The following is a 27,925-nucleotide window of genomic DNA, read 5'->3' as shown; positions in this document are numbered from 1 at the left end:
GGGTGACTGGAGGTAGTGGGAGGCAGAGGCGAGGTGGAGAGTAATCAGCCATTATTGTCATGCTCTGACTATGATTAGGATGAGAAGTGAAGATGTATGCAGTCGGGTTTTTCTCTCCTAAAGAGAGTGGGAAACCTTTTGAGGTAAAGTGGTTAGAAGAGACAGGGAGCAAGTATGCTTTGCTGCTTTTCAGCATTTCAGGAAAGTTTTAGGTTTGTTTGAACAGTGATTTACTTAGTTGTTAGGTAAGTTTAGACAGACTTCACTTATTGCTTCCCATGGTAAGAGTGACAAAGGTACAATTGCTGAATAGTTCTGTGTGTGTGTGTGTGTGTGTGTGTGTGTGTATTAAATATATTGACATATATTTATTACATATATTCATTTTTACACACATTATATATATATACATACACACACACAATTTCACTATGATTGAGACACATTCTTAACACTAATATATTTATTTGGACAAGAAATCATAATTCAGAATATTCAATCCCATGTTTTAAGGAAGCAAATGTTCAAAATGCACAAAATCAACCTATGTACTCTTAAAATGTTTTGCAAATGATTATACATACACATACACTTCATTTCTTTGTTGGGGAAATGAATAATGAGTACTCTGATAACTTCAGCATCAAATTATCAAGTGATATTAAAATGGTTACACATATTGGTTGTATCTATAATTCCTTTCTCAATCACTGTTTCTGCCAGGAACCTTTTCTGTTTTCTAATAATGATTTGTAATCCACATATATGACTAACCAATGAGAATCAATTCTGCCTTTAAAATGTTATGTATTTTCTACCCATACCTCTGTGAACATGATCCTGTGAACACTGTGAACATAACCCATCCCTAGAATTAGGAGGTGATCTGGCCCAATCATGGTGGACAAGATAATTTGCCGGTCACTCTCGTACGTGTCTGATGGACCTTCACCCACGGCATTTGTTGACACAATCTGAGTATGCAAACTCCAACTGATTTTCCAGCTCCAGATATTTGTATGGATTAAGAGTGACTCCACCAACTCATAGAAATACAGACTAGATGGTCCTTGCTGCGGGTTGGGAGGTGGGGAGACGTTGGTCAAAGGGTACAAATTTCCAGCTATTAGATGAATAAGTTCTGAGGATCTAATGTATAGCATAGTGACTATAATTACCAATATTGTAATATATACTCGACGGTTATGAAGACAGTAGATTTTAAATGATTTCAGTACACACAAAATATCATAATTAAATGAGGGGATAGAGGTGTCAACTAACCTTATTATGATCATCATTTTGCAGTATATGCATTTATCAAATCATCACATTGTACACTTTAAAGTTACCTATCTTAAATGTGGACATCTCAACCAAACTGGGAAAAAAAAAAAACAGCGGCTACAAAGGAGAGGGAGACTGACAGTAGAGCCATTGCCACTCCACGAAACAGTGCTCATGCTGGAAGACTGCACCCCTTCTTGCCCTCCCTCACACCCACAGGCTTCACTGGGCTGTATGTGCTGGACAGACTTGGAGGAGGTAGCTCAGAGTTCTCTTCTGGAAGATAGAGATCTATGATGATTTGGGGCTATGATCCTGGCCAGTTTTCCGTCTAATGTGTCAGCAGCGCGGCTGTATGTGAGACATACTCGCATTCATCTAGGGCACAGCATCAAACGGAACTCAGCGCTCAGAGATGAGAGGCTCCAGCTCTGCCGCTGTTTCACCTGGGCTGTTTCCTTCTGATATGGCATGGGGACCTGTTTGCGTGGTCATAGTCTTGGGCTGGATAGCTGGGGACGGCTGATGGACGTTAAGTCAATATACCCTAAGGCTTCTCTCGTTAGAAACACAAAAGAGAAGAAAAATAAAAAGGAAATGAAAATGTTTCCTTGTTTCTGAGCTACAGGGCAAATCCAAGAATTTTATGTTCACCCAGTGGGCTAGGTTGGGCCTCAGACCAGTTCACATACACTGTGTGAGTCGTTTTTGAATGGAGCTCTAGTTCTTCACACTTGTCCACCATAGTCATTCACACTGTTGGGTTAGCAGCTACCCCCTTCCATTCATGGCTGTTGTTCGAGGGCCTGGAACTATTATAGGAGCTCTTCTTACAACTCTTGTGTTTATGATCCAGCTGACATCAGGAGGACGGCCGCATTACTACGTGTCCTACCGAAGGAATGCGTTTGCCCAAATGAAGCTGCCCAAGTATGCTTTGCCCAAGGTATGAGCTGAATGGATTTCTTCATTTTAGTATTTTCTTCAATTCACATATTCTTGACCTCACCCCTTTCCCAAGGACCCTTTCAGTCTTTCGTATTCATTTATCTCTTCTCATCCCTCATGACTGCTTTTCACGTTCTCTCTCTCTTTCTCTCTCTCTCTCTCTGTCTCTCTCTCTGTCTCTCTCTCTGGAATTCTTGTTATAGGAGCATCTAAATAAATTGTCAACTGATTTGCTTTTACTTTTCAAGAAATATGTACTGGTATTCTAGCAAAACAGAAAACATGCTTTGGATATTATGTCAGTACGACGGGGGTGACGCATTTCTATCCCATTCTATTGTGATTAATTTTTGAGAGGGAGTACATCTATACGGCATCCAACCTTTGCTTTCTCTCTCAATAGAACTTACGATACTGGCTGTCTTTAGAGTTCTGAGGCACAGCTAAATTTTTTGGACTTTCCCAAAGACGTTACTCCTTTGGAAATAATGACAGACAGAAGTTAAAGACCCTCAACTGCTGACATTCCCTGGGCTCTTTCCAGAAACACTGAAGAACTGTGTTGATATGGAGCGCCACCTAGTGGAGGTCAAACTGACTTGGGCGCTCCAAGCTGTGGATTTGTGGTCTGAAGTAACTAATGCATTGTGCCTTGATCTTAGAGCAAGGGAGGTATGTATGACCGTAGGAAGGGGGAAGCGTAGGTTTAAATATAGTTGTAGCTCAGTTTTGAAACCTTTGGGTTGGGCAAAGAACATAAAGAACTTTTTTCGACTGAGTTTTCATGACTCTTTATCTTGTGTTTTTGTCCATGACTTTCTAGTGTGCTATTGTGGCCCAACACCAGCTAGCTGCCAGTGAATCGTGTGATAGACACAGCACAAGGTCATTGCAGATCTCTTCTTCCAGGAAAGTAAATGGTAGCAGTTGCTCTGGCTTCTCCAGGCAGAATTCTCCTTCTGGGCCATCATTTTGGCTCTAAGCCTAACAGGCATAAGGTGGGCTGAGACATCAGCACATTTGGGATAATAACACACATTAAATCTCCCTGTTGACTCCATGAACAATAGCCATGTTAGTATTTACTATTATTTCCAGCAGCTAAGAAATTAAGGACAGTGGTAATTGCCCAGAACTATTTCTGTGCTTGTATACATTGAACTGCTCCTTGCTCTTGATTCGGTTTAACGTGTTTTACAAAAGGACAAGCTACAACTTTGGAGTTGTGCCTTGGATGAGACATGGGGAGAGTCCATATGTAAAACTAAATCTGAGTGCTGTTAAAAGTACCTTGGATAATCTTTTGGGAAGGCCCAGGAGGGATATGATCATGCCTCCTCAGTAAGTCCAACGGAGCCGTTTTGGGTTTTTTCCCCCTTCAAGTGCTGAAATAAATTGCTATTTCTTTGATTGATCAGCAAATGCAGTAGTTAGCTTGCAAGATTTACACCTTTAAAAACAAGAGTTAAAGTCAATGCAGGGAGATGCCCTTGCTCAAGAGGCATGTGGGAATTGAGACCAAATCAGGAGCACCAGATGTGAGTCAATCATCTTGTTCTAGCTCCTGGGAATATACTCTTTGAGTGGAATAACCCGGGGCCAAACCAAATGCTGTCTATAGCAGGACTGAGGCCAGCACTGAACTCCCCTGAGCTCCCAAACTAGCATCCTTTATACTTTTCTTCTCTTGAAATAATTGAATAGTTTACTATTATAAGATAGCAGATCCCCCACAAATTTTGATATACTGGAGGGCCATCAAAAGAAAAAAACCATGGACCAAGGAGCCCCAGAAATGGTAGTTTAAAACCAAAGGAGCATCAGACCTGGCACTGGAGTGTTAGGAAAAACACGTACTTTGCATTGCTTCTTCATGGCCATCACATAGATTGCTGTTGACAGTTGCCCCCAGTGACATCTAGCCAGTTGTACTTTGAACCTGAATCTGCTGTCTGTCCCCTCCCCTTGCTATCCCAGATGAGCACGCTCCATTACTAGCTTGATGTGAGATAGGAGGGTAGAATGCAAGGATTAATTTAGCTTTTCCCTGGAAAAATAGGAGTCAGTACAGCAAATGAATGTATTATGTAGTCCAAGGAGATGTTTACTTAAGGCAATGAGATGCCTCATTACAACCCATTACACCTTCAAAGAGAAGCCCCACCTTGGGTGGAGTGATTTGTGGGAAAGGCACATGTATTTTGTGGCCTTCTATCAAAGCCAGGGCTGCCTTGGCTGGAAAGGAACAAAGCTTCATGCGCAACAAAGGAATCAAGACAAACCAGCACTTTGATGTCAAATTTTCTGTAATCATCCGCTGCCTTTGTATCAGCTCTTGAAAGACTATGGTTACCCCGAACTGTGTTTAAAACAAGTTAATAATAATAATAATAATAATATAATGGTAATGATGACCAGAGAGGGGGATGGGGAGACTTTAATGTTGCTGCTGCTATTAAAAGCATGAAAGCCCTAGACCAGGAGACACAGTGAAGGTTTCCTTCCCTTAACTTACTTGGAGCTCATTCTGAGCCCCTCAAGTGAGATAAACGAGGCAATACTTATGAAAGTGCTTCAAGCACTTTGGAGGACAGATACTCTATAAAAGCGAGGTAATATTATTATCAGTATAGATCTCGTTGTCTGTGTGGTGGGAGATCGATGGCACCCAGGGCATGGGCGGTGCAGAGACTGTTTGATTCACAGAAGGAGGCCTGGATTCCAGACCTACATAGGTCACTAACTTGCTGTGGAACCATGGACTGGCTTATCAGTTTCTTTCTCTGTTTTTTGTTTGTTTGTTGTTTTAGGTTTTTTGTTTTGTTTTGTTTTGTTTTGTTTTTACATTTTTAAAATAAAATAAATGTTACTCTGAATCAAATATCCTTAGAGATACCTCATGAAAATTTGGCTCTATGATCAAATGAGTTTAAGAAGAAACCTAAATTTCATTCTATGTTCTTTGCCTTGAGAGTAATGGTAGGTCACTGGTGTCGAAGTTTCTAGGATGTCCTTTGAGCAAGAAAACTATATAATTCATCACTGATCAAACATTCCCAAAGAGATCCACTTAAAAAAAAAAATAATAAATTCTATTAAAAGTCCAACATTGCTGGTGTGCTATGGAACAGACTTGGGAAAACACTCTCGTAGAAGATCTAAAAGGCTACTTCTTGTTCTAAAAGTTTGTGTCTCAGTAAAAGCATTCAATATAAAGTGCCATTCTGGTAGAAAAAGCATATTTACCTGATAGAGGAGAATATAGGCATGAATTAAAAAGAAAGATGCCATTGAAATATGTCAGGTCCTTCAATTCAAATACCTAAGACCAACATCATTTTTAAGTCTCTTCACTGTAATTGGATTATATGGAGAGAGAGAGAGAGCTGATCTTGCCCCTTATCTAGAGGTAGTCATTTGAATTTGTTATTGTTATGTGACTGGTTCTCTATGTGACCTTGAGGCACTGTGTTTTAGTTCTGAATCTACAAAATAAAGATTTGTCTGAGTGGGATAGTACAGTTAATGTACTCTATCTAGTCCCTAGCATTTATTAAGGAGATGTCTGTGGTGACCCAGACTTCAGGGGTTCACCAGTGCACAAATTCACTCCAAGGCACAGAGGTAGGAAGTAGTTATGTAGGGGCCAGATCTGTGTTAAAATATCATAACATGAATTCAGGAAAAATACTGCATCCTGCTGATGAGTGAACATGAATTAGGAGTAGTTCTTTGAGGATTCTAAATGCTACAATAAGGATTTGGGTCTTTGTCCTAATTTAGGAAATGGGGAGCCATAGAAAGTTTGCCCTCAGTGGTTGAATGGCCTTTGAGCTAATTTCCATACCTAATCCCCTCCATTCAAAAGAAGCAAAATACTTGCATGAACTACTTTTTATTAAGTATACTGGTTAACACTCCAACATTTGCGGTGAAAAGAAAGGCCAAATCAACCTTGCTTAATCAACAGAAGAGATTTAAGGGCATGTGTCACTGAAAATAGCTAGCCCGTATGAAACAAATGCTACATGCCAGGCACTATAAATGTGTAACACTTAGTAACTGATTTAATCCTTACAACTCCATGGAGGGCACACTGTTATCTCTGTTTTACAGGTAGAAATGCTGAGGCACAGAGTTTAGTTCACACAGCTAAGTTACAGAGGGAGGATCTGAACTCAAGTAGTTTTACTTGAAAGTCCATTCTTTTAACCTTTTTTTTTTTTTTTTTTTTTTTCCCCCTAGTGTTCTCTCTAGCTGAAAGGTTTACAGGTGGGGCAGGCTTCTTAGCTGTCCACAATCAAAGACTCAAAGACATTCACAGAATGTGGCCTCTCTTTCTTTTGAGCCTATTTTCTTCAGGACTGTCTTCATCTCCTGCCCCTAAGATATGTCTCCATCAGATCTAGAATTTTATTTTATTTTATTTTATTTTATTTTATTTTATTTTATTTTATTTTATTTTATTTATTTAATCTTAATTTTATTTTTAATTATTTTATTTATTCTTACTGCTTATGAACTAATAGCAAGATATATATATGTATATATATATATTTTTTTTTTTTTTCTAATAATGCCGCAGTCATTCTATAATTCTGTCTTACTGGCTTTTTGTTACATACCATCACTGATCCAACCACTGTGGTCAGGGACATTGCATATTCAACATGCTCATTTCTGGTGCTGAGGGTGGAAGAAAGTAGCAACGACTGAGTACAGGGAGGAAATTTCTCGGAGAGCAATGAGGGTGTTTGTCAAAGAACATCAAGCTACAGTTAGCTGAAGAAATGGAAATAGACATTTGGCTGATATAAGCAATGGCCAACTTCCATACAAAACATAAGTTTGCATTACTGACCTGCAGTGAATTAATGGGAAGGATTCATTTTTGGCCTCCTACTCTGTATTCTTTTTATAAAAACATTATCAAATTCTGGAGTATGGCATGTGGTACCTAGTAGGGGTGAAGGAATATGAAGCCGTCTGCATGAGGATCTCTTCCTTCTGGGGTCATAGGAATTCACTGTGATCCCGGTAATGGGGAGAAAGACTTGTTCCTATACATTAGAGCAGAATCCAAGCTGAATTGCCTTTGTTTGATTGAAAGAACGTCAGCATATACAAGGAGAGCTTTAGGATAGAAGTTAGGTAGAATTTTCTAGCACTGATATTCTTGCCAAAAAGCATTGAACAATCTCCCGAAGCTTTTCAAGAATGGAGGATGATCCATCTGGGAAGATTTGAGTAGTAAGCTGCACAAAGGCCAAGAATATTTCCTTATTGTTCTTCTGTCTTTGTGCTTCTATATAATTCTGGCTTTGGTTTCGTTTTGTTTCTGTTTTTGGTTTTTGAGAGTTATACCAGTGTCTGCTGCCTTGGGCAAAGGGTGAAAGGCCTCCAAGAGCTTGTGCGCGGGAGACAGCAAGCCTTGGTTTATGTCAGCCTCTCCCTGAATATTCGCTACTCTGGAGTTCTGAATGGGGAAGAAAGGATTTGGAATTCCCACCCCAGGGACATCTACTCACTGCCTCCATACTGTCTTTGCCTTATTTTTATCTTCCAGAACTATCAGAGTCTGAAAGTGTCATCAGTTAAGCAGTCTACTTTTTTCCCTCTCTCACTTAAGGTTTTCCAGTGAACTTCTCAGAGTAAAGGTTTAGATAAACCACCAAGTGCTTGAGCCCTCATTTACATGACAGCTAGTGCTTTGGGGTTCTCAGGAAACGTTCGTTTTTCTCGTGGGCTTCTGGGAGTTGCTGAGCCTTGGGCAGTGTTTCTCAAACTTTAACATGTTAACAGTTAAAGTTTAATGAACTTTAACTCTAACTTTAACAGAACTCTGAATCAGTGAGAGATTTTATTTAAATGCAGATTTTTTATTCAATAGGTGGGCCTGAGATTCTGTGTGCCCGACAAGCTTGCAGGTGATGCCCCCATGCTGGTGGTCCATGAACCACACTGAGAGATGCAGGGCTTGTCTATTTTCTTTCTGTCTCTCTGACTTTTCCTCATATTTACCTCACATAAGCCTTCTGAACATGTACCATGTTTGTGCCTGGCAAGTATATCAAGATGACTGATTCTCCAAAGTCATACATATTTGAGAAGGTATTCTTCATTTATCTAATGAAGTAATTAAATTATAAGTGAGCTACCAAGCATTTCTCTGTCCTATTTTCTCATGGCCTTACTGCTTAACTTCACAAATGACAAAGGAAATACATGGTTAATGCTAACCTAATCAATTCTTAGTTCACAAATATACACAAGGAAAATTTCTATCTTCCACTACAGTGCCTAAGTGCCTATCCTGTTGGTCTTAATTAGATTCCACTCTCTTCGGACACATGCCATGTTAATGTTCGAACCTGTTCATCCTCTGTATCTTTCTTCAGGACATGCACGTCATCAGCACAGATGAGAATCAAGTGTTTGCAGCGGTGCAAGAATGGAACCAAAATGACACCTATAACCTCTATATCTCAGACACCCGTGGGGTCTATTTCACGCTGGCCTTGGAGAATGTTCAGAGCAGCAGAGGTCCTGAGGGAAACATCATGATTGACCTCTATGAGGTATGTCACGAGGCATGTGCAGTCCTGAGCCCCTGTAGTGCCTGGACTGGAGGTAAAGGCCTACCATTGGCTGTTGCCTTGATCATCTTAATTATTAGTTCCTTACGTGGCCTCATGTCATTCGGGAGAAGAAAGGATTTGTAGAGCATTTTTGTTGGTTAATTTTTAATCTACAGAACACCTGTGGGAAAAATTATTTTTTCATGAAGTCCACAGGCCATGTAGTCTCAGAGACCTAGAGAGAGTATCTGGAGAAGCAGTCAAACAATTGAAAGGTTTGAACAAGAGTGATCCTAATGTGAATTTTGAAAATAATCTTGAAGGACAGACACGGTGTCCCAATGTGAGCAAAGGGGTAGTGGGCATGTTCCCTCTCTCTTTGAAGAAAGAAAGAGGCAACTCTGCATTGGATCAGAAGATGCTCCCATTGGATTTGAATACCTTTTTTTTTTTTTTTTAATATTTATTTATTTGTTTGGAAAGGGGGTGGGAGGGGCAGAGAGAGGGAGAGAGAGAGTCCCAAGCAGACTCTGCACTGTCAGCACAGAGGCCAACTTGGGGATTTATCTCATGAACCGTGAGAGTCAATCAAGACCTGAGTCGAATCAAGACTCAGATGCTTAACCAAATGAGCCACCCAGGTGCCCTGGACCTGAATACCTTTTTCATTAGATAACTTCCATTGGCTAATTGTCATCCTCTCAGAGGGCCAGTGAGTGAGACAAACATGTAGGTCTTACTCTCCTAAATGGGAGGGGGGAGGAAAGACAAAAAACAAAGTTTACCATAATTCCCTAAGAGAACTACGGCCTTTTGCTTCTCAAAATGACCAAGGTACAAAATAAAATCATACATGTTGGATCACTTAGCTTTCATGACAAATGCCAACACTTGAATTGCCATTTAAAGCACAGCTAGGTAGAAAGAAAGCTGCTATTTGGGGATGGGTTTTAGCCATTTGTCAGTCTTCCCTTCCACTATGAAAGATTTATAATGGGTTATAATGAGCCATTACAAAATGTATTCAGAATTTGGGAAGTGTCTGTATCATATACCTATATCCTATCTGAAAAAAAATCTAGAATGGATTCAAATATGTACAGTCATAATGATGCTATCTTTTGGTTGAGTATGAGTTTCAGAAAGTCAAGAAGTTGCTTAAATAACAAGAAGCAAGGGAATAATATCCAGTATATCAAAGAAAGGATCCAATTTCACTTAAGAAATTTAAACCCACTGTTGTAATTCTTTTTAATGTTGTCTACCTCTCTTTTCCTTTAGGGGCTCTTGGGGATTTTCTTCTAGTATCTAAACTTCTCTGTATGTATAAATGCGCATTAACAAACTGTATGTCCCATTCAGAGTGCAGACTAGCATGGGACATAGTTTGTGTGTATATATTTAGAAAAATGCGCTGCAAACTTTTTTACACATTCACAAGTTTTTTTCCACTCGTTTCCTGCCCATGTTCCAGATAAATATAGTATCATATATCTCAGTCTCAATCTGAAAATGTATTCTGGAAAATATTTACATATTCTGGTGATTTAGTTTCAAATTTGTGTTGGATAAAATTTGTGATTTAAAGTATAAATTTTGGAGTCAGGTTGACTGGATTTAAATCCTAGCTATACCCATGTGTATGTATTCTAGAGACAAAGCCAATAATTTCCAAGCCTCAGTTTCCTTGTTTAAAATATGGAGATATACATAGTATCTACTTGATAGGATTTCTCTGAGGATTACTTGTGTTAATCTTAACGTACGTAAAATGGTTCCAGAAATACATCAATGCTCAACAAATTATAGATAGCATAATTAATATTATAGTCCAATGAGTTTAAGCTATAAGACTTAGGCTTTAAGACTATTCTTATAGTCTTAAAGTCTATATTCTTATAGTCTTAAAATCTACCCATATTGTTTAAATACCCAACACATTTCTACTATTTTGGATCTCTCTTGCTTCCCATATTGCACTTAGCATGGCCATAGTAATTCTTGAACACCAACTACTTGTCTTCTTATAAACAAGCGTAAATTGCCACATTTCTTTCCTCACTTCTAAATGCTGTACAAACATTTAAACTTTAAATGTGTTTTGTGGAAATGTCATTCGTTTTCGTGCCTTGATCCAGCACTTACGATGGAAATAGCTTGCTTCAAGAGTCTCATAAGAAGTCAAAGCAGCTGCCCCAGATCAATCACCCAATTTGTTTCCCTGGTCTTGACTCTGTCCTGTTCTCCCGAAAATATTTTCTGGTTTTCAAGTTGCATTTTTTTTTCCCCTTCTGATTAACTGCTCCCCTCTTTTCAATCTATTGTGGAATAGTTTGTTGTTGTTGTTCTGTTTTGTTTTGTTTTTTGGGTTTTTTTGTTTTGTTTTGTTTTTGGATAAATTTTGTCTTCTGCCAAAACAGAGACCATTTTAATTGGTCCCTTGATGATGGAAAAGATGACAGCTTTGGACAGGAATGACTTTGCCATGTTCTGTGATTCACACTTGTTTTCATGAATGATTTTCTGAATTCAAACATTGCTAACAGGTATGGAATGCGAAAAGGAAACAGGGTGTCTTCGGGACACGGCAAACCATTTCTTGGCTAATCCTTGTGTTTCCCCTTTGTGTCTCTCTTGCAGTTGACTGTCTGTAGGGAAACTGCTGGCTCTTATTATCATCACTTTGAGCGGTGGTGTGACTGCATTATGTAAAGGTGTTCTGCGTCCTGGGGCTGGGGAAGAAGAGTGTTTGGTTTTATTAGCCTGACAGTTCACAGCAACTTGAATTGAACTTGATGTGATCAGAACGGCGGTGCCGTATCTGCTGATTACCTAGATACAAAGAATATTGGCTGACGTGGAACCTGGCACAAATGTTCCTTAACTCTGATTGTTCTGGCTAGCAGAAAGCTGAAAGCCATCCAGCATGAATTTCCCAGTAGAATTTCAATGAATGATGAGTGCTTAGAGGTAAATGAAAAGTAAGCAAATCTGTAAATGAATTAATAAGGAGCAGAGATGAGCAACATATGAGGTAGGGGTAACAAAGACAGAATATATGGAGTGCACGTCTGCTCACATTTGGGGGTGACTGAGGAGGACGGCATGAGTCCGTTGCTTGTATGCTTCTGCATGCCAACTACCTGCCATTGCTGTTTGCTCTTTAAGCTGTTTCAGCAGAGGCTGACTGTGTAATGTATAACAATAGGAGTCTGTGTATCGAGGAAATGTACTGTTGATGAGTCTTTGTGGGAAATGCAAAAGGAAGCACATGTCTCATTAAAATCAATCATTTTCATATACACACATTAGAACCTTACAACAAATGTGGCCCTTTCTGCCCTAGAAGCACATGTGTGTATGTGATGATGTAGGGAGTGCTGGGGACCAAGGGTTGGGTGACCATCTTACGTGGTTTAATCACTGCAATGCTAGAATTTTCCCTCAGTGTCAGTTGGCCATTGAACGTGTACCACATTTGAAAGAGTCAAGAAATGTGGACCAGGAGAGTTGTCCACAGAGCAAAAATGCTAGATAAGGATTTTTGTTGATGAAGGTTCATAATAACAATAGATAATATTTTAGGGGCCAGTATGTGTCAGGCATTGTGTAAAGAACCTCCCATTATTATCTCATTCAATCCATACATTAACTTTATGATACTAGGACTATAATTACTCCCATTTTAAACATGAGTAAATAGAGGCAGAAAGAATGCAATCATCTTTGCAAGATTACAAAGCTAGTGGCAGAATTAAGATCTAAACCCTAGAGTATGCAACTCTTTTTTTTAAACTTTTTTAATGTTTATTTATTTTTGAGAGAAAGAGAGACAGAACATGAATGGGGGAGGGCAGAGAGAGAGGAAGACACAGAATTTGAGGCAGGATCCAGGCTCTGAGCTGTCAGCACAGAGCCCGATGTGGGGCTCGAACCCACAAACCATGAGATCATGACCTGAGCCAATGTCGGACACTTAACTGACTGAGCCACCCAGGTGTCCCTAGAGTATGCAAACTCTTAACAACAAACTATTTGTGTCTCTAGAAAGATTTGGGCTTGTATTTGGTTGTGGCCCAGCAATATCCCTAAGAAAAGACATTGAAAGGTAGGATAAATGGTACTAGACTTTACCTAGAAGTAGAAGAAACCAGACAGAAAAAAGAAAACAGTCTTGGAGAAGGGCCAGCTCAGGATCTGCAAATGATCTCTCTGGACCTATTCACCACCTTCTGAACCACCTTAGTCTGTAGTTAGAGCTAAATTCAGGCAGCACTGTCATGTCCCTTCCAATTTTGTCTGGTGGATGTGTTTTTTTCAGAGAAGCCTAGAAACGAGTGTTCTAAAATTCTGTCATTCCTGAATAGCACAAACTCTCCAGGGGCATCACGTGGGGATGGGTAAGAGAGGACCGCATGCCTGACGGTGGCCAGAGCAAAAAAGACATGACGAGTGTGTCTGAGACGTGTGATTCCTAGTGTATCCGTCTGGTGTGGATGATGAGAGGGGGTCTGACAGCTTTGGACAATATCCATCCTCCTCTGGGAAGGGAATATTAATTAATGATGATGAAGAGCACTTTGGCTTAATGGGCAATGACAGTTTATCCCAGCCAAGTGGAAAGGGCTGTGTTGGGAGTCAAGCCACCTGGCTGGCAAATTGGGGATGCACAGAATGTGTGCATACATGAGTGGGCACAGTGGGCATGATGGAAGACATAACCAATGAGCAGCGCATGTTCTATCACACACATAGTGTCTTCTTCACACTGTGAGTGCACCTCTTCAAAAGAGAAAGCCGAACAGTTGCGATGATGTACTGACGCCTTGACTTCTTAGGGAAAGGCTGCCTCTTATAATCCAACATAGGAATTAGAGAAGAAAAATGCTTTCCTATCCAAGATATATTTCTTACTGGGTACCGAATGTACCATCTAATTGTGTTTAAGGTTACTTACTCTCTCCTTAGTAGAGTAGTGTTGCCTGGTTAAGGCCATGGGGAAGAAGAGAACACTTGGACATTTCGGGGGGAGTAGGCTCTTTGACTTCAGAGTTACCCCTGACCCCGCTCTCCCTGAGTATGTGTCTCTCCTGGCTGCAGTTCTCTCTTTAGAACAGAAAACTATCCTGTCTCCAAAGCCTGAAGAAATTATGGTCACAGATATGTTCTCTTTCTAGCTACACTTGTTGATTCATATTTTTTATTCTTTCCAAATTTTGACACTTTGGATTGGTAATTGATATCTGAGACAGAGAGGGTAGGAGGAATCATCTCCCAATCCTCCGTAGAGTCAGAAACAAGCAAAAACTCCTGTGCAAGAGTTTTCCTAGCTTAGCCTCTACATGCAACATGTGAAAGAAAGTTTGGGAGAGGAGAGCACCCTCTAGAGATGCATATTAAAAAAACAAAGGAAGAATACAGGGTTCTTTGTTAAAATCACCAAAGAAACCCAAGTCCCAGCACCGAACACATTCCCACTGTCAAAAACAATCTGTTCAATGAACATATAGTTACTTAGACATTCTAGGTGCTTTATCGTCAGCGCTTGGAAGAATGCATGATAAATAGTTGATGCTCAAACAATATTTATGGGATAACTATTAAGGAAACGTACTGAAGAATGAATAAAAGGTAGCCTCAAGTAAGTATGACATCCCATCCCTGACATTTCTCTCAGAATACTCTAGGATGACTGAGAAATTTGAAGAAATAGTAGGGCCCAAAGCATTAAGTGTGTGGGCTCTCGAGTTAGATTGAAGTGGAGTCCAGCTATAAGGTTCTCTGGGGAATGATCTTAGGGAAGTAACTGACCCCATCCAAACTTTGGTTTGCATACGTGTAAAATGAGGGCATCATTGACTCTGCCATTTTGAGTGCATGAGAGATTAATGTGCTCATGCTTGCGAAACCTTTCGTATAGTGCCTCACGCTTCATAAGTACTCAGTAAATATGGGATAGTGTTATTGCTGTCCTATCTTCTAATGCAGAATTCTTACTACCTATTTTATTAAAAGCAAAATAAGTCTTATACAAAGTGACTCTTCTAATATTCATTTTCGTGAGGGAGTATGGTGGAGTGAAAGATAATCCAAAAGTTACATTAGAGTGGGAGACTGTAGTGTGAGATCTGTCAGAAGTGCTGATGACTATATCATGGTAAGGAATGTAAGGAGCCCTGGAGAAGTTTGGGGGAAGACTGATGCTCTTAAAAACCTACACAGTTGTTGAGAGACATGATGTCATCTGGGGGACAAAATGGAGGTAAGAGAGGAAGAGTTGGGGACAGTTAGGGGTTCTGGTTTCTGGGAAAAGAGCTTATGGAGCTGGGTTTTGAGGTATGCCTGGGTAGAGACATTTCTGGATATTATCCAAGGGAGTTGGGGACAGCCTATGTGAACAAGGAGAGTAAAATAAGAGAAGGGAGGATGGCCCTCCAAAGCTATCATCCTAGGGCACAATGAATGTGCCAATGTGCTTTGTGTCGGCTTGAGGTTTGAGCTGTAACACTTCATGTTTAAAGTCTAATAAAAATGGTATTTGGGCTCATATGATATTAGAGAAGAAGAAATAATAACTCATTACCTTTGAGACTTCTGGTATCAAATTCCCCATATGCAAGGCAAAGAAAGATAAGTGGCTTCTCAATACACTCAGCATTTTTGTGCAGAATTCAGAAAGGTAGAAAACGTAACAGGTCTTTCCCCAAAGGAAGACGAACTTCCAACAGTGAGCTGTGTCATTCCCACAGGGAACATCTTCCTCAGAAACCGTATCCATGTGAAGGCATATCTTCCTCGGGACTGTTACTTTTTCCTGTCCTGTTCCATCCTTCAGCCCCACCTCATTCCAAAGCAGCACATACTGTAAATACTGAGGGAGGTTTTCTCGCAACATGAACATGTCCCCCCATCCTCAGTGGAACCCCAGACGCACTGTTGTACGTGCAACTACACACACATTCCATATTTTGGGCACTAACACCACTCCCTTGATTTCCAAAGTGATAGCCAAAGTAAGAGGGTAGCGGTTGCAAGAACCGTAGCGTGAGACCTCACGAAAGAGCCCTTGAGGAAAGCGTGTCACGCATCGGACACACACAGAGATGGGCTTCTCAGGCTCGGAGCAAAAGGAGCAGTGGATGAGCACAAGAAACTTAAGAGCAGGGGTGACCGTCTCTGCAGACCAAAGAAGCAAGACAAATGAAAAAGACACCACAAATGGGATTTGCACAGATAAAGCGCCCTGGCCACAAGAGGAAAATCAGCAGACCCACTCCAGATCCGTCCCTTATTGCCACACGTTGCCTCTGCCTTGGCACGTTTTTATTCCCCAAGATAAACCTGAAGGCCAAGCTGCCAAAGATGAATTACAAAACGCAGCTCTCTGCTCAAGTGGCATTTGATAATGCCACGCAGTCGGGGGCCAATAAAGTCACCGCTTCTGCAAATCAAATGAACCAGCTCCTAAACACATATAACCCTGTTCTGACACTCTTGCCAAAAAAGCGAGAGGGCAGGAAGGAAAATGGGCAATGAAACTACTGGAATAGGTAATCGTTTTATTCTTTCCGTACTTATTGTAACCTAGAGTGTCGCGTGGTTCAGACAGCATTGCTTCTCATGTGTGAGTATGCTGTGGAGGGAAAATAGGACTTGGTGAAAATTCTGATTTATGAAATCTAATTTTTAAAGAACTGGCAGTTTAGTCATATTTAAACATGTAACAGCCTCTGGAACATATGCAAAACCAATACGGGGTTCCCTGGCGAGCAGTCCTTGTAGAGCTGGGATAGTGAATAACTAAATATTATTTGTAATTGACGTACCATTGTCGGGAGGTACAGTGCTCCTGGAATTTATGTCTTCCGCATTTGTCGAGAATCAACAATGCAGAAGAAATTATCTGCTTGCTCTCGAAATGAGGCTTGTTTTCCTAAGTAGTTCAAAGTATTCCTCCCAGCTACTCATTTATACCATTTATTTGCTTAACAAACTTGTCGTTCCAAAGGAGTACGAAGTTGGCCCAACTCTAAATTACCCCAGATGCCAAATCAGCAGGTACAAACTAATGGGGTTTGACTGTGTCAAAAGCCAAGGTAAAAATGTACATATTCTGTTGATTGAAACCCAACCTCTTTAAGTTGAGAAATTCAGAGCTGTATTTGTTAAAAGGGCGTTGGAAGTCAGACAGATCTACATGCGAACCCCAACTCTGTCATCATAAGCAATTAAAATTTGCCTACACCTCAATTTCCTCATCCATAGAATCCAGGTCCTAGCTGTTAGGCAGGTTTGTAGTGAGTGTCGGATGTTTTATATATAAAACACTATGTTTTATGTATAAATACTACATTTTATATATGAAAACACTATGCACTGGGCATAGTGCCCAGTCTGTGCTTCACAAAGCCAGTCATTGGGTTCCGGTTTCCTTATCCTCAAGATATGGCTGCTGATAACTCTATCTCATGGTTACTGCAAACATTAAGGGAGGTGGCTTGTGCACAGCCCTGGAATGTGCTGTTCCACACATTCAGACCTTTCTCCCATTGGCCCCCACTCTCCCTGGGTTGCCGTAATTCCAAGTAGAATATAAAAGAAGTATAAGTGCATTTAATACATTCTAAAACACTTGAAAAATACGGTACACACTAATGATTTGTTATTGCAGTTTGTCAACTTACCAATTATTACCTCTTTCCTAAAGTATGGAAGAGAGAAGGCAATCATATTGTCAGAGCCAAGGAATTAACAAGGACTGTTTCTAGTGGGAACAAGGTGCTATAGGAATGCAGGAGGGAATGATTTGACAGTTTAGGGAAATCACTGTGTCTTTATATTTAAAAGCTGTTCTTTTTTGTTCAGTGTATTTCAGTGACTTAATAGAGTGATCTTTTTACAGAAAAAAAAGGGAGAGAAAAAGCAATAGTATTTGGATAATGGGCTTTAACTGACCTTTTCCAATTGCCTAAGGCTGTAAATAGCTCAATGGTTTAGACAGTTGTTAAGAGCATGATCTGTGGAGCCATAAGTAGAGTTAAATTTCCAGGTCTGCCACTTACTATCTGTGTGACCTTAGGTAGCATGACCTTGGAGAAGTCACCTTACCTGGATAAGCTTCAGTTTCCTCTTACATGAAATAGAATAAGTGATACTTAGCCAAGAGGTTTAAATGAGATAAAGTATTTAAGACCATGGGTGCTATGCCTAACATAAAATTAAACTAGTCCTATTTATGTATCATTTACCAAGCACCACAAATGAAAGCACCAGATTTTAACTCTAGGCAACTGTAAGATACCACCAACTTACCTGAGAGGAAACAAGAAGCTTCTATCAAATTTACAATACAATACCCATACCATAAGGGGCATAGACCTATTGCCATGTGTCCCACAGTTCAGGGAATCATTCTGCTTGAGGATTACCACCTCTCCACTATCCCTACCCTCTCCTTCCTCCACAAGTGCTCACAGCTGAATTGGACAATCTGCTTTTTTTTTTTTTTTTGTAAAGTAAATAAATATATCCCATCTCAAATTGATGTATTTTTCAGCCATGTCAATTTTTCCCAGGTAGCAGGGATAAAGGGAATGTTCTTGGCTAACAAGAAGATTGACAACCAAGTGAAGACTTTCATCACGTATAACAAAGGCCGAGACTGGCGTTTGCTGCAGGCACCTGACACAGATCTAAGGGGGGACCCCGTGCACTGCTTACTGGTGAGTGTTCACATTGGAGAGGAATGTTCCACACAGTGAAGGGCTGGAACTGGATTAAATAAGCAGATGAAGATCGTTCCAGGGCTTGTTGCTTAACTGGTGAACAAAAGGGGACAGGGCTGGGAGTGAAGGCAGAGTATGTAGAAAAAGGGTGCTGTGCTGCCTTGTGTGATAAGCCAAAGAGATAAGAGGACTTGAGTAAGTTCCTTGCTCATTTCAAGGATTTTGAGTTGTGACCAGGTTCTGATGAGGACCTCAAATTGTAGTTTAAGGGAGAATGTGATCCTTTCCGTCTATGGTGGGGAGATACACCCTTACTTTTAAATGAATGATTCGTTACATATCCAATGATGCATAAATTCAGCTGCAAAATTGATGAACTGACAGCAGAATGTATAGGTGTATTTTCCAACAGAGATGTTTAATCATATTTTCAGAGGAGTTTATGCCTCAAACAAGGGGTAAGAACCACTGATTTAAACCCTCACTTGTACCCTTTGTAATGTGTTCCATTCATCTATGTCTCATTCTGTATAGCTGGGATTGGTAAACCATGGCCTGTGGGGCAAATATGGCCCACCAATTGTTTTTCTAAATAAAGTTTTACTGGGACACAGTCATGTTTATTTATAAATTGGCTCTGGCTGGTTTTGCTCTAAATGACAGAATTGAATAGTTGTGGCAGGGACTATGTGGTCCATAAAGCCTATAGTATTTACTATCTGGCCCTTAAGAAAAAAAGAAAGAAAGTTTACTGTACCCTGCTTTGAAGTAAAGCTTTATTTTAGTTGCCTAACATTTGACACTCTGTAGATAGATCCGCATGAATTTATTTCTATATTTGATTATATGAAGGTGTCCAAGAGAAGGATCAGAGCTGAGTCTTGCCTTCAGGGAGTTTGCAGTCCACTTGAAAGACACTCAATTAATAAATGAGAGAGTAGAGGGTCACATCTCACTCTTCATAGTGGTTTTGGGGCTGCCCTGTGCTTGATACATGGATAGATACTGAGTGAATGCAGAAGGAGGGGAGGATGAGATTAATTGCAAAACAAAGTATAATTTAGTGCTAATTTCTGTGAAACAATTTATAAAAAGGAGAGATCAGTATGTAAACCTAGAGGGGAGACTTCTTAGTTTTAGTAAGAAAGTTTTGTATACACACACACACACACACATATGCACATATCAGTGTTTGCAGTCTTCATACAATTCTCACTTTGATGTTATTCACACTCAGCTTGCTTTGTCCCAGGAAGTCTGAACAGTCACTTTGCAGGTTCATCTCATACAGCTGTAGGCAGGTCACCCTTGTACTCGAGAAGATGCCAGCAGCCATAGCTTGACCTTATTAGTTGCAAAGGATATCACAGTTGTCACTGTGCATCAGGAAAGCAGGTTAAAATTCAGCCTCCCACTCAGCTACTATCCTTATTACTGGCAACTTACGGGGGGGGGGGGGGGGGGAGGGGGGGTAGTAAGTGCACAAAGCCAGTGACAGTAAGTAAATGTAACAGTTATTTATTGAATACCCACTGTATACAGGGTATTCATTGTCCAGTAGCTTTTTAAAAAACCAGAGCCACCTTCCAAGTTTAGCTATTCCAAGTCGGGGCATTGTGGTATTTAACCAAAGAAGCATGGGATGCACCAGTGCTTCAACATGGCCCTCCATCCCACCGTGCATTTTGGAGATAAAATGCCCATGAGAGCGAATTAACCGTATCACCTGACGAGGTTTGCCTGTGACCACTCTGGCATCATAAATGCGTGGGTGGAAATGCCTCTGACACAAAGCACTTAGTGAAGGGCCCCCTGTTACAACTTCAGCCCAGTTTTAGAAAGTCTTATTGCCATGCCTCCAAAATATAAACGCAGTATCAACTTGTTTACCCATCTCTACTGGGACTGTTCCAATCTAAGCTGCCATCATTTCTCACCTGCCCTGGAATGAGAGGCTCCTAACTGGTCCTCCCGTCTCTACCTGGCAATCTCTTCTCCACACAGCAACCAGCGCGATCTTTTCTTTTTCAATCCAACTTTACTGAGGTAAAACATACGTAGAAAATACCCACTTTCGGGGCGCCTGGGTGGCTCGGTCGGTTTAGTGTCCGACTTTGGCTCAGGTCATGATCTCACGGTCCGTGAGTTTGAGCCCCGCGTCGGGCTCTGTGCTGACAGCTCAGAGCCTGGAGCCTGTTTCAGATTCTGTGTCTCCCTCTCTCTCTGCCCCTCCCCTGTTCATGCTCTCTGTCTCAAAAATAAATAAATGTTAAAAAAATTAAAAAAAAAAAAAAAAAGAAAATACCCACTTTCAGAGTATAGTTTGACGAATGTTGACAAATGTTATGGACCTATGTAACCACTACCACGGTCAAGATAGAATATTTTCATCACTCAAAACTTCCTTTGTGTCCCTTTGCAGTGAGTTTTCACACTCCCAGTCCTAGGCAATCACAAATCTGCTTTCATTTACTATAGATTAGATTTCTCTTTTCTCAAATTTTATGTCAGTGAGATCAACTTGAGCTTTAAAAATTCGGATCTTGTTCTTAAGGTTTCTAATGACTTTGAACTTCTAACAAAGTTCAAGTACATTACCATGGCCTGCCAAGTCTCATATGGTCTGGCCCCTGTTTTCTTCTTCTGCCTGTTCTCCCGCCTCTCTCTCTCCTTCTCTACATAGTCCATTGTGGGGAGGACAGCACTTTTTTGCATACCTTTAACTCACCCTGCTCATTTATGTCTTAGGCTCTGCATTCACCATTATTTCTCTTAAAATGCCTTTTCCCTCGTCTGGCTTTTTCTTGGCATTCAGATCCTTGCCGGATTACCTTAATCTAAGAGGCTTCTTAAGTTTTCTCTAAGAGTTGACTCAACTCTTTTTTATCCATGATCCTTCTCGTTCTCTGAAATTAGCACATACGTTTGTTGACTGTCTTGCCTACCTTCCCCTGCTCATATATGAGCTCGAGTATAGGAACTGAGCTGTCTTTTGGCCACTCCAAAGAATTAGCTCAAGAATCTTACCTGCCACGTGGTAGGTGTTCAACATGTGTTGTTATGGGTGTTGTTTGTCTGAAGTCGATGTTCCACTGACAGGTGTTGGTTGAGTTTCACATTTCAACTTGAGTGGAAACTTTCCCTTGCCACTGACAGCCACACAGAGGGATTCATAATATCCATCCCTGAAACTAAGAGGCCTAGGTTGACCCCACAGTTAAGAAAATCAGTAGGCTCATTAAGATCCAGGAGAGATGAATTAATGGGCTCTAAATGTATGGCACCCAGGAGTCTTTGGCCTGCCTCCCTCATTAACTCTCTGATGTAGTTTCAATCTGAGTTTTAGAAAACACGCTGAGGAAAGGCAATGGCAAAGGGAGTGGGGAGCAGGGACCAAAATCACTTATAAAAATCTGCCAAAAGCACAAAATAGAAAAGAAAATCTTTGAGCTACAGGAGACCCAGACTGTTAAGAACCTTCTTTATGCTTGGGAGCTGGTGGCAGAGAGGAGATAAAAAGTGATTTTAGATTGTGAGTACTTGGAAAGTGACAGTGTCACCAAAAGCACAGCCTAGTGATTAGAAAGGAGATTTTCCAGCAGGGCTGTAACAAATGTGGAGTGGAGCAGGTTCAGAATTACAGCCCCAAACAGAATGTTCCTGGTAAAATGTATTCTATAGAAATAAGACATCCAGAGTAACGTGGGGCTATATTTTGGGGACTTTTAGATTGATTGCCTGGAGGGCTCAGCTAGGATTTCTTTTCTCTGAAGAGTGCATTGTACACTTAGATGGGGTATTACAGGTCATGGTCCACCTGCCACCAAAGCCTCAGAATTGGGTTCCCAAGAGGCGAGATGTGAGCTGAGCCTGTGACAAATCCTGGGTCCCTAGGGAAAGCAGAGTGTTCTGTAGAGAGAGGCTGTGACTTCTTTATGGATTCAGTTGACAGTTCTCTAGTGGAGCTAAGCAGCCAGCTACCCCCAGGAGATTCTTGACTCTGCTTTCTGCTCCTTTGCACTGGCTGTGACTCCCCACGCTGTGCTGGATTGGAGTGCAGCTGAATGCCCCCCAGACTCAGCCTGTTGGTGCAGAGCCCTCTCTCTCCCAGGCTGTTGACTCTTTACTAAGAATCTAATGGATTTCTAGCTCCAGTTCAGGGTCATAAATAGCACAAATGTGTGAGTTCAGGGCGTGGATTTGGAGGATACTGTTTAAGACCTTAGCTGCTGCCTTATTGATAAAAGGTCTGATTTGACTTTTCAGTACAATACTCAGATTAGGGGCCCTAGGGATAAGGGTACCATGAAGATGAGACCCAAAGGCTGTCAGTGCAGAGGATGGGGAAAAGAGGAGGTAGAATGAGTGCTGGTTGACTCTTAAATAATCTCACAGTTTTTTAGTTGATTTAATTCATGGTGGGGGCATATCTCCTATCATTTAGTAATTTTCCATTGGTCAGCCACAATGCTCAGAAGACAGTAGCTGGTTAATGGATCGGTTAAATCCAACAGACATTTATTGAACACTTACAATGGCCAAAGGATTTTGTTGGTTAAAATAAGAAATATAAGAATAAGACAAGAGAAAGGTAACTTGGAGCTAGAGGTCCACAGTGGCCTTCAGGAATCTGTGAATTCCCTAAAATTGAACATTAAACTCTGTGTGCATATGCCTTTGTGTAATTTTCCTTGGGATAGAGTCCTTAACTTTCCTCAGATGCTCAAAATCTGAACCTGTTCCTGAAGAGATTAAAGACGAGAGATCTAGTTGCTTCTAGTATTGACCAGCTGATGATGTGCCATGCCCTGTGACTGTGTGTGAGTAAATACACAAAGGATGGTTTCCAAACATGTATGCTGCACCCTTCATTGTCTGTACGTCAGCTGCTAGGCCTTGGTGGTTTCAAGGTACAGTTCTGTATTTTCTTAATGTGGAAAGATAAGGAAAATAGATGCCTTTGTGACAAACTGTACTTTGACTCTTCCGAATTGGAGATAACTCTGCAAAGATACTCCGGTATTTCTGACATGGTAGGTAATGGGAGAAAAGAAGGGAAGAAGGCTGGAAAGAAGGAAGGAAGGGAGAGGTAGACAAAGTGCCCCTGCCTGGGCAAAATGTGCGTAACAGTTAGCGAGCCCTGTCCCGTGTCCTGCAGGAATTGGCAGTGGCATTATAATAAACCTCTCTATTAAGTTTTGGTGATTTGACTTTGACAGATGTTCAAAGCTGGTCAGGTAGAAAAGTTTAACCTAAAAAAGTAAAGATAAACCACTTAGCATTGTTTTTCTTTGAGCATTGATGTAGGCTCTATAACTTCCTTGCACAAATGGAAGAAGGAAAAAAGAAAAGCCACAGAATATTCTCCTCACACCAGCTGGGGGCAATCCAGTACTGCAAATGTGAGAGTGGAGGAAAAAGTGCACCAGAAAGAGCACGTCTAATGTTGCTGCTACCGCCTGAACTGGTGTCTTTTCTTCTCAAATTAATTTATCTCGGGGCTCTGAAAGCCATAGCAACAGAGCAGTGCTGAGGTGACCAAGCCAGAATACCCTCTATTCTTTGGAACAGCCAGGACCAGATATCAAATAATCCTTGATCAGGCTGGGTGGAGAGGGAGCATCACAATCTTCTAGACTGTTGGGTGGTGAAGTAGGTGGCAAGCATCTGGTTCAAGATTGCAAACCAGGTGCTCCCTTAGCCAGGGATGTTCCCTCTGTGGGGGACAAAAAAGTCCCTCCATAAAGCCCATGGGACTAGGCTAATTCCCTAAAAGTTATGCATGTCTTGGAATGCCAGGGCGATAGTCACATTAATCTGATTATGTGGTTTATAAATAAACCCAAGCTACTTCTGGCATTGTTCCTAGGTCAATTCCTAGGAATTGTTCCTAGACCTGTTTTCAAAAGGTCTTTCAAGTCCTAACGTAAAGCATTGCTTCATGTTTTGAGCATTTATTGACTGCCTTTTTTAGATTCTGTTCTGGGTTCCACAGAAGACTCAAAGTAGCACTTAAAGTTTTCTCTTTGTTTGTAGAGTTTCTCTCTTAGGGAGGTGGTTTCTTATTTGTTGAGTTTATCTCTTAGGGAGATAAAACTGTAGGTACCTCAGACAGATAAGACAAGATTGCAAGTGGTCAAGTAAACAGCTGTAAATCAGAGAAGGAGGGGAACCTGATAGGCTGTCGTTGTCAGGAAAACTTTCATGGAAAAATGGTTTGATATCTCTTCTTTATCCTGTCTTAGCATCTATCTGAGTGCAACGCAACACTGTCCTGGAACTTCTGGAACATGTAGCAGTACCCGTCCTCGTCTTCTTCTTGGGCAAAAGGAAGCCAAGCATTTAGTTCCCACTGATTCTTTTTATTTGTATTTTTAATTTTTTTTCATATTTATTTATTTTTGAGAGAGAGAGAGAGAAAGAGCACAAGCAGGAGAGGGGCAGAGAGAGAAGGAGACACAGATTCTGAAGCAGGCTCCAGGCTCTGAGCTGTCAGCTAGAGCCCCATGTGAGGCTCAAACTCACAAACTATAAGATGAACCAAAGTCGGACACTTAACTGACTGAGACACCCAGGCGCGCCCCCCCCCCCCCCACCTCATGCCACTGATTCTTTTTATAAGGGAAGCCCTCCTTCGTCTTACGGAACATTATAAAGTAAAAATTCCTTTTGTGAAAACTTTCTATGAAATCTCCATGCAAAACTGTTCTTTATTACTATCTTTCTCCCTTGAGAGTTTACCTTCTGTGTTGGCCGTGAGGAAGGCCCAGTTGTGACCCACGGTTTTATTTCACCAGTATTTTGGCTGCTTTTCTTCCTGAGATTCATTTGTTGTTTGTCATTTACTCTATCCTATATAAATTTAATCACTGTATCTCTGTAGCTTTCTGAATATCTGCTGGCTGAGACTTACGGAGCAGAATGAAAGTAATAACAGAGATACATTGGTGATTCCAAAAACTCAAGTCAATAAGATTAGAAAATAATCTTTTTGAGAGATGAAAAGAGATGTGGGTTCAGACACAAACTTGTAGTTTTTGACAACTCAGTACGAGAACTATTTTAAATGAAATTCGTGTAAGATTTATTATCCTGTATTTGAAAACTGTTGATAGCTTCATCAGAGAATTTGATCGAGATTGTTACACACAGACATCAAGTCCCTTAAATTTACATTTAAATTGTTATTACCAGTACATTTTGTCTACAGGTATGACTTTTATATTGAATAATACTGATCCTGATAATTCCCTGACATGGATACTATGTCAGTCATCTGATAGATGTTAGGACAGTTTCACACGCAGCTTCTTCTGTACAACAGAGACCAAGTTCTCCCATGGAGGGTGGCTGGGAGGTGCCATCTGACTTCTTCAGAACCCTCCCAGTCTGACCAAACCTTCTTTTCAGACTTCATATCCATCCTTCCTCCTCACTGTAACCTGGCTGCCTACTGTATTATAGCTAAACTCATTCTGCTTCTTTTCTTTGTTATTGATATCACTTAGGCCTGAACTATCCTTCATCCTCCTGAACATCTCACCTGCTGTTCATATTCTACACATCATTGCCTCAGGCACCATTTTCTCCCCAAAGCCTTTTTCTGATCCAGCGTTGAACATAGTTGTGTCAGCCTCTCAAACTTCATATTCCGTCTGTATTGATCTTATGACTGTTAAAATAGTCTCTCTTTATGGTAATCAATAGAAAGATCTTAAGCTATATATCTCATAATGGCAAAGACCAAAATTTAGTCAGTGTAAGTCTTTCATAAGCTACATCTCGTGTTTTTCAGATAGAGTACTGAAATATTTCTTGAATGACCAAATGGCAATCAAGGCAGTAGAATAGGCCTAAATCAAAGGGGCCCCCACCTTCACCAATTTGGCAGCTGTCTTATACTTAGTGGACCCCAGGTATCTGTGGAATGAAAGGTGTGTGCATGGATGGATGGATGAATGGGATGGATGGATGCCCTGAAACTGGACTTTAGATGACCTTTTTGATCATGTGCTTTCATGACACTCATTTCTCCTCTTCACAGCCCTACTGCTCACTGCACCTTCACCTGAAGGTCTCTGAGAACCCCTACACCTCAGGGATCATCGCTAGCAGAGACACAGCCCCCAGCATCATAGTGGCTTCAGGTAAGAAGCTTGCCTGGTTGGCTTGCTGTGGAAGATTGCATTTATTTTCAGAAGCTAGATATCTGTGCTGGAAACTTAATGAGTAAGCAAAAAGATATTTTGAAAGTCAACCTAAAGCCATTGACCCCGAAGCAACTCTGCAGAAAAACCCTGCTCAGATATAGTGTTTACAGTGTAAGTCTATCTCGAGCAGTGGAAATGGCCATTACAGCCCATTGTTAGCTTTTGTGAAAAGCTCCTTTCACTACTGATGATGTGCTCTTTCTAGGTAACATAGGTTCCGAATTGTCAGACAGCGACATCAGCATGTTTGTCTCTTCAGATGCAGGGAACACCTGGAGGCAGGTGAGAAAGTATCCTGGGTCAAGTTGCTGCAGTTTAAATGACATAAAAATTGTTCAACTGGGTTAAATTCTGAGAACTCATTCAGCTGTACATAAATCCTAAAGCTTGTCAATGTGTTTATTTTCCTGTTTTGTTTTATGAGAGTCTTAAAGTTTAGCAAATATTTGTGCAATTTGTTTGTTTTGTCATTCAGTAAAAATGACCCTTTTTCAGAGTCTCTATGTAAGAAAGCTTATAAGTGACAATGAAACCAAATCGGATCTGACAGAATTTTTTTCCATAAAAGGAAACCAGGATCCTAAAGAGTTTATCATATTGGGAACATGGAAGCTGGAGGGTAGATTGTATACCCAGCACTGAGCTTCCCCCATAAATTCCCCTTGCCTCAGAGTCAGAATATACAGGAAAGCAATGATTCTGAAATAGCCATTACCCAGGTGGTGTTCTGAAATGTCTATATGTTATGTGCAGAAGACAGAGTCATAACCATCAGGGTGCATATGTTAGGAAAAGTAGAATTGGAATCACTGTAAACCAACATGTTTAGCTTAAATGCTTCCTCTCTTTCTTCTAAATGAAAATTAGATACCCATAGCTTATAAAACAGGCATTTAATGAGATTTAGCAATCATAACAAGATATGTGCCTAATGCACGGTTGTTACACTTCAATAAATATGTTTTAATAACCTACTGACGTTTAATTATCATACAGGAACTAGCCCTGTAAATTGAAATCTAATGCACAGGTAATCACACAGAAGTGAGAACTCCCTGCTTTATGTTTTAGATAGAGATGCCCATGTTATAGTCCAAGTTACCATTTCCTAGCTTCTGACCCCTTATGGACCCTCTGTATGATTCACATGGTTTGAGGACAGCAAGGCAGGAAAGAT

The 27,925-nt window shown here is 40.7% G+C and overlaps 1 protein-coding gene across 4 annotated transcripts in view; it reads left to right on the top strand.

The window, feature by feature from the left end:
• Positions 1–27,925, top strand: part of SORCS1 (sortilin related VPS10 domain containing receptor 1) — a 502,497-nt gene that overhangs the window by 377,359 nt on the left and 97,213 nt on the right. For all 4 annotated transcript variants that reach the window (XM_027063022.2, XM_015082978.3, XM_027063024.2 and 1 more), the window contains exons 8-12: positions 2,144–2,233; positions 8,634–8,813; positions 18,389–18,535; positions 26,583–26,685; positions 26,954–27,030. In XM_027063022.2, the coding sequence (XP_026918823.1) occupies positions 2,144–2,233; positions 8,634–8,813; positions 18,389–18,535; positions 26,583–26,685; positions 26,954–27,030 (597 nt within the window). The remainder of the gene's footprint in view (positions 1–2,143; positions 2,234–8,633; positions 8,814–18,388; positions 18,536–26,582; positions 26,686–26,953; positions 27,031–27,925) is intronic.

This window comes from Acinonyx jubatus, chromosome D2 (assembly GCF_027475565.1).
Source record: "Acinonyx jubatus isolate Ajub_Pintada_27869175 chromosome D2, VMU_Ajub_asm_v1.0, whole genome shotgun sequence".
In the NCBI taxonomy this organism is placed as follows: Eukaryota; Metazoa; Chordata; class Mammalia; order Carnivora; family Felidae; genus Acinonyx; species Acinonyx jubatus.
The sequence above is the reverse complement of the archived record's forward strand: the minus strand, read 5'-3'. Positions and strand labels throughout refer to the sequence as shown.